The following is a 10,756-nucleotide window of genomic DNA, read 5'->3' as shown; positions in this document are numbered from 1 at the left end:
TTACTCAAGACATTCTCAAATCATGCTTTTTATTGTGTATTTCTATGGATAATGGGTGGTATACAAATTTAATAAATAAGAAAAAAAATGAAATACTGTAATGAAAAAAACCTCTGCTACACGCTTCAACCTCACGTAAAGAATGGAGTGGCTTGTTTTGCCACTTTCCCTGGGAAAAGCCACATTTTACCACTGAATCAGAGCAAGTGGCAATCTGCAGAAAACCTGATTTCTGTTCCTCCAATTCAATGGTAAAAAACAGGTTTTCCTGGGGAAAGTGCAGGAACAGAAAAGACCTGCTTGGACACAGAGCTTTTAAGCCAGACCTGTGCCCAGAAACATGGCTCCTGACAGACAGAGACTCCTCAACAATGTGTCCATGAAGTTTGGTTCTAATGAATTCACGCAGCTGAGAAACTCAAAGCAAACCTGCTCTGAAGCTGATGGCCTGATCGGAAGAGGCTGCACCGTCATATCACTGCGGTGAACACTACCTGTTCTATGTTCTAGGAGTTTAACTTTCTTTCACACTCATTCCTTCCTTCCTTTCCACTCAATTTATAGAACTACTAAGAACAAAAAAATACAACATGCATTACGGGAGAAGGTCCTTCCATCAAACCACACAGAGCAAGTGTAAGCTATACCATTAAAAAACTCTATTTTTATCAATATACAGGCAGCAGCCATTTTAGGGCTGCCCCATTGATGCACAATTGCCAACGTCTGCAGAAAAGGACAGAATGAGGGGGGGTAATGCATGCCCCACTGACACGAGCGGAGGCAAGAACAGAAACCCCACACTAATGAAAACTGCAACCAAATCTAAACTTAAATAATAGTAGGACTTATAGAACAGCACTAGAAACACTACGTATTGATCAACTCCCTTTATCTCTTTTAACTTAAGCAGGCCTTTGCCCTGATCTGGTTCCTCTATTCTCTGTCAGTTATAGAAAGGGTCTTGCCTGTTGTTCATTTGTGGGCTAGGATCAGCTTCTAACAAGCTTGACTGCGCAGTGCTGAACATATCCCTCTGATCCAGATTTAAAGGGTTGTGGTCTTTGGACTTCAGAAGCAAAGCTCAAAGAGCATTTGGTTTTCTCCTAAACCTGCAGCCTAGCAGTGCCTACTTAGCATGAGTGTCCACCACACTATGAGGTTTTATCCAGAACTCATTACACATATGGCCTTGCGGACTAAAATTGGTCTTCCTCACAACTCTGCAAATGTGGAGCATTCCACATTCTTCCTGTCCTAAACCTGTCTACTTGTTGTCTGGCTGGAGGACTAGAGCAGAAATCCCCACAAATGGAGTGTTTCTATCCTCTGACAGACTGTTTCAGAGAAGGCTCCGGAATGGCCGCAATATTGGCACACATTCTCAGAGTGTGCATCCTAGCTATAATGCAAAAATACATTTACTTGGAGATATAGATGATTAAGTAGAATGGAATAATGTTGAAAAGGAGACGTACTGACATTCTGGTCAACATAAGCTCTCCCTCCCCCACCTTCTGTTTCCTGGACTAGAACTTTCCATTATTTCCCCAAATCAGGTGATACAATGAACAGGGAGGGGGTGGCAGGGACACAATGACAAATGCTTTTACCTGTTTGGCAGGGCAGTTCGGGGCAGACAATCTGAGGATCTGAAATAAGAATGAAGATGTTCAGTTGAAACCATGCAGAACACTACTGGTCTAATAATGGTTAGGCACACAGAAGTCAGAGGTTTCTGCCCCCCCAGCCCCCCATGCCCCTCTCCATCCTGACAAGCAAGAGCTCAAGGACACAAATGCTCTTGAGGAGGAAACAGAGTAGGGCCAGAGAGAGAGAGTCACAAGGGCCGCATCCAGCAGGTTCCCAAGAGCACAAGGTTCAACACCACCTATGGGACAGTTTCCCCAACCGCTGGAGGTAAAAAGAGGGCCTTACACTTAGACGTAAATCCTATAGATCTAGGATTTCAGTCTCAACCAAGAGGCTACGGGGCATGTTATTGGCCTCCAGTTGAATGCCTGGGGACTGGCAAATATGCCAACAGACTCTCCACGTTTGACTCCTATGATGTGTCCTCCAACAGTCCGGCTTTGAAATTTATTCAGAGGTTTCTAGTTGGCTCAAAATATGGTGACTGTACAAGATCAGCAGGACTGGCTTGCATCAGGGCTGCACTATTATTTTCAGGATAAGTTTTAGTTGGCACTGGGAAGTGATGTGGAATTAGTCTGGTTTATACAGTATTAATAATACTGGGATTGTGTGGATTTCTCCCAATACAGTTGTACACAATTTATTTTTTATTTTTTTACTTTTCAGTTTTAGTCCTTTTTGAAACATGTTGTGACCAGTCTGACACCCCTTGGGAAAGGATGGGCCCTAGATCCCATCAGAATGATGTAATGTAGACTGCTATTGGCTTTGATGTAGCCCATTATGGCCCACTTTGAACATATGGCGCCAGGAAAAAGAGAGAGAAGGATAGGGATAGGGATAGGGAGAGGGAGAGGGAGAGGGAGAGGGAGGGAGAGAGAGGGAGAGCGAGAGAGGGAGAAACTGCTTTAAATTGGAGAGGCTGTGACCATAAACCTCAAAGCAAAAGCTGAGGGAGTTAGGATCACATTCCCACTACTTCGTTCCATCCTCAGCGGGGGCAGGACTGACAGACCTGGACAAAGTTCATGCTCCATGCTGTCGATGAACTCATCAGCCACCAGCTCCGAAAACAACTTCATTCTCTGAACTCTCTTGTCGTCATCACAGGCAATCGAGCTCAGGGTCTCGTCTTCCTCCTTCTTGTTGAACATGTCACCAATCCCAATGGCATGGACTGTGACCCCCTTGCTGCAGAGAGCCGGTAAGTTGGACTCACTATCCCGGGGATCGTGGCGCCCATCGGTAATCACCACAGCAAACACCCGGGCTTTGTCTCTCCGGCTCTCCTTGATGAGGGTGTTGTAGGCGAACTGAAGAGCAGAGGGGGTCCACGTGCCCCCGGCAATCCACTCCAGCTTCTTCACTGCCTCTTTGAAACTGGAGAGGGAGTCAATGCGGTCATCGTTCAGCTGGATGGCTTCAAATGTCCCTTCGTGGCTGTACTGCACCACCCCAACACGGGCACCTGGCAGAGAAAGAAACCATCAGTTCCACCTCCCTGAACCAAGGGAGACCTCATTTCCCCTTAAGGCAGGCATCACATTGCCCTGCAGCCAGAGAGCCTTCTGAATACCAAAGGCTCTGTATCTTGGGCTAGTGGTTTAAAATCCTTTGCATTTAGGGGAACAGTTAGGAAAAAGCTGCCCAGATGTAGTACAGACTTATGTAAGGAATATAGGTGCCTCTTCTCTTCTGCCATGTGTCTTCTGCCGATCACTTATAGAGAGTGTGGCACTCAAAGCAGTTCTAATCAAAGGCATTTCTACGCACACACAAGCTTTCCTGCAACAAATGCGGCACTTGCAGGACACAAAGTCAAAGTTGGATGTCCACAATTTGTTTGCACTGCAATTTGGAACAGGTAAGAAACAGGTAAGATCTTCTCCACAAAAGAGTTAAGTCCCAGCTCTGCCATTAGACCTTCTGGCACACCTAGAACCATGGATTTCTCTCATTTGTGCTGCTGTTTGGAGAAGGAAAGAAACAGCAGAGAGATCCCTGCCACAATTCTCTTCTCCGCTCTTTGCACATGCCTCTTTCCCCAGGCTTCTGCACTTGCCACGTGGCCCAGTGAGGAAAGGAAGGGAGCCAGGAGTTGGTGGCAAGCAACACAACACACAACACACGCTCCACATGATCAGGGCAAATGGAACACTTCTAGAAACCAAGAGATATTTTAGTTCCCAATATTGGGTTAGGCACTGCACAAGCATCTCATCATCACATCTAATGTTCAGCAATAAAATCAGATTCTCAGCCATGCCACTAACCTGTCTCAGATTTTGGATCCTTGGCTATGGAACCCAGTCTGCTCACCACATTTATGACAAAGTTCTTCTCCAGGGTGAAATTGGTGTAGCCAATACTTTCTGAGCTGTCTATAACAAAGACTAAGTCCAAGGGGCCACACCGCTTCTCACAGTCTATGGAAAGCAGAGACAGAGCAGTCAGAAGCTTTGCATCCAAATACCATAAAACCAGCCTGCGACAGCACCAACCTAGAGGACCCTGGAACAGATGGCATGCTGTGTTATAAAGCCACGTATCTGAGGGCCAACAAGCAGGCTATTAACAGTCCTTCCTTGTGTTTCCCAGTGACTGCAGTGTTCTTTCCTAGAGACAGGCAGGACACGGTACGGCTATTTCCAGCTCTTGCCTACAGGATCAGCAGTGAATACAGAGGAACAGTACCAAAGGGGTTGCTCCCAGCCTGGTTTCTGTATCTGGGCAGCACTGGAAGCCAGGAGCCTTGGCCTGGGAAAATGCAGTGGTGCCATCGCAACTGAAAGGCCTACATACAAAGCACCTGTTCTTCAAGCCTTCTTGTAAGTGCAACCCCATGTAACCTAAATTTATACTTTGATTAACACTGTGATTTAGAAGTTTAAGGCATGGGCACTTTTGCATATTCACAAGCTGGTGGGCCTGAGTCCGAAGCATGTTTGTTCTACCATACCACATCTAAGATACTTTTAAATCATGGAGTGTTACAAGGCATGCTTGAGGCATCACATCCCAAACCCAAAGCATGGTGCAACATTAACTCTCTCACTCTCTCCAAACTCCCCTCTTTCTTAACTTCTGGAGACAGTATTTCCTTTTCTTATATGTGATTAAACATTTCTTGGGAGTACCGAAGGCACAGTAAGATGTCTCTGCCAAACTGATGAAACCTATTTAGTCTCTGACCAAGCAAGGCTCCCATAGAAGGACAGAGGGAAATCACTGCAGGACTATGATCTTTGTTTGGGAATAAAATGCAAACTAATTATTCTTATAAGTCAACAAGGAGAAGACTCTGAACCAACCACAACAGCCACAGGTCTCTCTGATGTATGCCATCACATCACAGTCCTATCAAGAAAAAGAAAGAAAGAAAGTAAATAAAGAGGTGCTCTGAATGTAAGGTCCTAAATTGTTTGATAGCATGGCAAGATCTGGTAGGAAATCAGTCAGTGCAGTTTGAGTGATGATTCTGCTAGTTTTCATTCGCAGCTTGTCATTGTGAAAACTTGACTGAATAATGCACAAGCTTTTCTCCCTCTACTGTGCACAAAAGGACATTGCTGCAGATTTCATCGGGAATATCTTCCACATAGTGGGAAGCAACCATTTGAATGTTCTTGCTATATTCCATGGCAAACTGGAACTGACACTAGATAGGTATCCTGCTCCACAGGTGGAAGAATAAATATAGGTTATCTCACTCTCCACTTACGGTCAGGCCAGGATCTCCAGCAGGGCCAGGGCCACCCTATAAAAAAATGGAGAAGACGACTTCAGGGGTGTTTCATTTCTTTTTCTCTTATGCATATTCAGCAATGCTCCATCCATGCTGCTGGGCTTGACTTGGCCACAGGAGCAGGGAAAGGATAATTTACAGGGCACACCAAGTTCCTTCTTCCCTCACAGAGGCCTCAGAACCAATTGCCTGGTGAGGAAGACGAGCAGCAGCCACAGGGGTGAAATAACGTCATTATCATAATCATCACTACTGTTTTAAATAGGCTACCTACGGACCATTTTTACCATTTTAATCATTTGTGAATCTTTATACTGCTTTTACGCAAGTCATTCTGAGAGCACTGGCAACTCAAGAGCAAGGGGGCGGCGGCGGGGGGTGAGCCATAAGTGGAAAAGTGGATGAGCCTTAAGTTGCTATCACTATCCATAGTTGAACTTTGCTGTCTGAAGAAGGACTTCCTTTTCCCTGTCCTTCACCCTCCAACATTCAGCTTCGTTGACTGTCCATGACTTCTAGTGTTATGAGAGAGGGATTGGCATTCCCTTTCTCTATGGCATGCTGGATTTTAAAAAACTCTGTCATGCCTCCTCTTGTTTGCATTTTCTCTCAAACTAAAGAGGCCCAAACGTTGCCACCTTTCTTCCTAGGGGAGTTGCTCCACCCCCTGGATCACTTTGCTTTCCCCCTTTCTGAAACTTTTCCAACTCTACAATATCCCTTTTAAGGTGAGCTGACCACTGAATTCAGATTCAGAATGCTCATCAAGGATAAAGGTAAAGGTAAAGGGACCTCTGGCCATTAGGTCCAGTCATGACCGACTCTGGGGTTGTGGTGCTCATCTCGCTTTATTGGCCGAGGGAGCCGGCGTACAGCTTCCGGGTCATGTGGCCAGCATGACTAAGCCGCTTCTGGCGAACCAGAGCAGTGCACGGAAACGCCGTTTACCTTCCCGCCGGAGCGGTACCTATTTATCTACTTGCACTTTTGACGTGCTTTCGAACTGCTAGGTTGGCAGTACTCATCAAGGATAATACATATTTATTTTTAAAAAATCAAAATTCTGAATTCAAGACATATCTGTTTTCTCTTCCTTAAAATGGAAATCTGTATTCAGCAGGCTCAGGTTGTTCATTTCATTTTGTGTGTCTGGTGGCAGTTGCAACATACAACTGCCCAGGGTCCTGTGGTCCAGCTCCAGAATATCAAAGGAAGGAGCTGGCAAGATCTAGGGCCCAAGGCAACACTCATCTGCAGTACCTCAGGGCCTCCTTCGCCCGTAGGTCCTCTGGGTCCAGGCTCACCGGGTGGGCCAGGATCAGCCTAGAAAAAGAGAGAGGGAAAGGAATGCATGCTTATAAGTTTAGCAATACGAATGGGAAAAAAGTATTTCAATTAACATGAATTCAGTGTCCTAGAGACCAGGAGAACTTCTACTTGCTTACCCATCCTATCTACCCATGACAATGTCTCAAATATTTTTTTTTACCAATAATTTCTATAGCACACAAAGTGCTTACCTATTCTTAGCACTTTTATCCTCATTGACAGTTGTGAAAAAATATATATTTCCTTCCTCTCTGCTATGAGAAGCAAAACTTCTCTCAAACCAGTTTCAACCCAGCTTGAGTATTGCCTGTCTCTAGCCTATCACGCCATATTTTTAATTTTTTTCAGCAACCTGAAAAGCAGGTGGAAATTACCAGATACACAAAGAAACCTGAAACCCTTCTTCCTCTCCATGGAGGACAAACCCAGGGGCTAGCTAGATGTGGCAGGGGCCTCCACATTTGTTTTGCCATGTGATTGAGAGAATTTATGCAGCACCAGGTATCACCAGTATGGGAAACACCAGTGGACACCAGAATTTCTCACAACAAAGATGTAGAGATCAAACCTGCACACATTCATCTACAGACATCAGTGTAAACAGGTCTGGGAAACATAGCACTATCCGCATTCCCAGACACATGAGCGTTCAGAAGAACATGTGAGGCTCAAACTGTGTGCAGATGGATGTGCCGGCCCTGCCTGCCTTTTGTGCACTGAGCAGAAAGGTCTGCAGGGGGGGTCATGCTGTGTGCAGCAGAACATGGTGAGAATTTTCCAGGCCACTTATAATCAGGTTCTGGATTAAAGGGGGAATTTAAACTGCATTCAGCTCAGCAAGATTAGAATCTCCAAAGAGACTTTTGTAGGCGGGGACTGCTTGTGTGCCCCTATGCAGTTTGTGCATTCTTCTGAACAAAGTGTGTTCTCCTTCATGGAGAGCACGTGTTGCGGTGGGGTCTGCTGAGCCACCCCTCTGTTACCAGGCAGGGTCTCTAAAGATGGCCTGGGGCAGTGATTGGTTCACTGGGTTGCTGGGGTAAAAGTTATGTTGCAATTTTGGTGGGAGGGGTAAAATGTTTAAATACTCTGCACGCAGCCTGGAGCTTTCTCTTTGCTGCGTGCAACGGATCACCCGCCCACCCGCCTTTGAGTAAGGGGTTGTTGCACTGACCTTGCTATGCCTGTCATGGGGTCGTCTGCTGTTGGGGCAGGGGCCTGGTAGGAATTTTGTCCATCTGACTGATTGGCTGGGCCATTTGGTTTTTGCCTACTGCGTAGCAAATCGTCACAACTTGTAAGGCTGCGGTTAGGCATTGGTTATAAATTGGTGGAGGAGGGGTTAGGATAGGCTGGGCCTGCCCCTCCATGGTTGCTGCGGAAAGGGAATTCCGTTAAAGGAATCCTGGGGCTTGCCATCTTTTCGTCCAATCCCTGGAATGGGACTAGGGCCGGCAAGCCTTCGGGGAGCATGAGGATGAGAATTGAGGGTCTATGACTCAGCTCCATTTCTCCCTGACTTGCTTTCCCCCGCACTGTCTTTCGGTGGTGCCCGGAAGTCAGTTCTGTCCCCAGGCGGGGGGACAGATAGTCTTAACCAATGCCTAAACAACCACTCACAGTTTGTATTTAAATAAAGTTGTGGCCAAAATTATGCAATGAAACAATCGTTGAGACGGCTAGAGCGCCGGTGGCGGATAACTCATTCTGAATCTGACCGGACACGGGTTAGAGCTCAACGTCGAGCCTACCAAGTGGCGATAGCGACGGCGAAGAAGACTTTCTTCACCGCCTCTATTGCATCTGCAGAAAACAGCAGCAGGAGACTCTTTCAGGTGGTTCACAATTTAGCGGAACCACCTGTAACATCGGGGCCCAGTACGGGCCACATGTTCTCCTGCAATGATTTTGCAAATTTTTTTGCAGATAAAATCGCTCAGATTCGGGAAGAAGTAGACTCCACCGTGGGAGCAGGGCCGGGGCGGGAGAGTGCTAGAGTCCTGTCTGGTCAAGTTGTGTGGGATCAATTTCAATCTGTTACCTCCGAGGATGTGGACAGGCTGCTTGGACGACTGAAGCCAACCACCTGTCTCCTGGATCCTTGCCCATCCTGGCTTATAAAAGCTAGCCGGGAAGGACTGGGCGATGGGCTTCGTGGGGTGGTGAATGCTTCCCTCCGTGAGGGAGCCTTCCCAGACCCGCTGAAAGAGGCGGTTATCAAACCGCTTCTTAAAAAACCATCTTTAGATGCGGCCACGATGGCCAACTATCGCCCAGTCTCAAACCTTCCATTCTTGGGCAAGGTGATTGAGCGAGTGGTTGCTGAACAACTCCAGGCACGCCTGGAAGAAGCGGACCATTTGGATCCCTTCCAGTCGGGATTCAGGCCTCATCATGGGACTGAAACTGCCTTGGTCGCACTGGTTGATGATCTCCGGCGGGCTAGGGACAAAGGTGAGAGCTGTTTCCTAGTTCTGCTGGATCTCTCAGCGGCGTTTGATACCATCGACCATGACATCCTTCTGGACCGTCTTGAGGGGCTGGGAGCTGGGGGCACTGTCATACAGTGGTTCCGCTCCTTCCTCCTGGGCCGTGTTCAGAAAGTGGTGGTGGGGGATGAGTGTTCAGACCCCTGGCCGCTCACTTGTGGGGTGCCTCAGGGTTCTGTCCTCTCCCCCATTCTTTTCAACATCTACATGCAGCCGCTGGGAGGGATCATCAGGAGGTTTGGGCTGGGTGTTCATCAGTATGCAGATGATACCCAGCTCTACCTCTCTTTTAAATCAGAACCAGTGAAGGCGGTAAAGGTCCTGTGTGAGTGTCTGGAAGCGGTTGGAGGATGGATGGCGGCTAACAGATTGAGGTTGAATCCTGACAAGACAGAAGTACTGTTTTTGGGGGACAGGAGGCGGGCAGGTGTGGAGGATTCCCTGGTCCTGAATGGGGTAACTGTGCCCCTGCTGGACCAGGTGCGCAGCCTGGGAGTCATTTTGGACTCACAGCTGTCCATGGAGGCACAGGTCAAATCTGTATCCAGGGCAGCTGTTTACCAGCTCCATCTGGTACGTAGGCTGAGACCCTATCTGCCTGCGGACTGTCTTGCCAGAGTGGTACATGCTCTGGTTATCTCCCGCTTGGACTACTGCAATGCGCTCTACGTGGGGCTACCTTTGAAGGTGACCCGGAAACTACAACTAATCCAGAATGCGGCAGCTAGACTGGTGGCTGGGAGCGGCCGCCGAGACCATATAACACCGGTCTTGAAAGACCTACATTGGCTCCCAGTACGTTTCCGAGCACAATTCAAAGTGTTGGTGCTGACCTTTAAAGCCCTAAATGGCCTCGGTCCAGTATATCTGAAGGAGCGTCTCCTCCCCCATCGTTCTGCCCGGACACTGAGGTCCAGCTCCGAGGGCCTTCTGGCGGTTCCCTCCCTGCGAGAGGCCAAGTTGCAGGGAACCAGGCAGAGGGCCTTCTCGGTGGTGGCGCCCGCCCTGTGGAATGCCCTCCCACCGGATGTCAAGGCGATGGACAACTACTTGACATTCAGAAGACATCTGAAGGCAGCCCTGTTCAGGGAAGTTTTTAATATGTGACATTTTAGTGTATTTTTCATTTCTGTTGGAAGCCGCCCAGAGTGGCTGGGGAAACCCAGCCAGATGGGCGGGGTACAAATAATAAATTATTATTATTATTATTATTATTATAAACAAAAATTAAGTATGTGTTGTGAGTTATTTGGGGGGTGGCTTGGGGACCTCGACACGCAACTGAAGGGGGCTATGTTCACTGGCATTTAAAGATGTCTACACAGGATCAGCTGTTTAGAAGTGTGGCGTCCTACATTCAGCTGGCCTAAGATTAGGTGGTTCCAGAGTATAATTTAAAATTTATCAGGGAGCTCAAAGTTTACGAAAGACAGGCATTATTATCCCATTGTCTCCTAGACTTATCACCCCAAACCCTGACAAGTGAAAGGGCAACACAAATTGAAATTTAGCTCCAATATCTTTTGTGTCCAGCAAA

General features: G+C 47.4%; 1 protein-coding gene across 2 annotated transcripts in view; it reads right to left on the bottom strand.

Annotated features, from left to right (window-relative positions):
- COL6A2 (collagen type VI alpha 2 chain) overlaps positions 1–10,756 on the bottom strand; it is a 45,183-nt gene that overhangs the window by 8,680 nt on the left and 25,747 nt on the right. For both annotated transcript variants that reach the window (XM_081913023.1, XM_081913022.1), the window contains 6 exons: positions 6,662–6,724; positions 5,378–5,413; positions 4,968–5,013; positions 3,930–4,082; positions 2,672–3,124; positions 1,614–1,652 (listed from right to left, as the gene is read on the bottom strand). In XM_081913023.1, coding sequence (XP_081769149.1) covers positions 1,614–1,652; positions 2,672–3,124; positions 3,930–4,082; positions 4,968–5,013; positions 5,378–5,413; positions 6,662–6,724 — 790 coding nt within the window. The remainder of the gene's footprint in view (positions 1–1,613; positions 1,653–2,671; positions 3,125–3,929; positions 4,083–4,967; positions 5,014–5,377; positions 5,414–6,661; positions 6,725–10,756) is intronic.

This window comes from Podarcis melisellensis (assembly GCF_964234715.1).
Source record: "Podarcis melisellensis genome assembly, chromosome: 1".
Classification (NCBI taxonomy): Eukaryota; Metazoa; Chordata; class Lepidosauria; order Squamata; family Lacertidae; genus Podarcis; species Podarcis melisellensis.
This window is presented reverse-complemented; position numbering and strand designations above follow the sequence as displayed.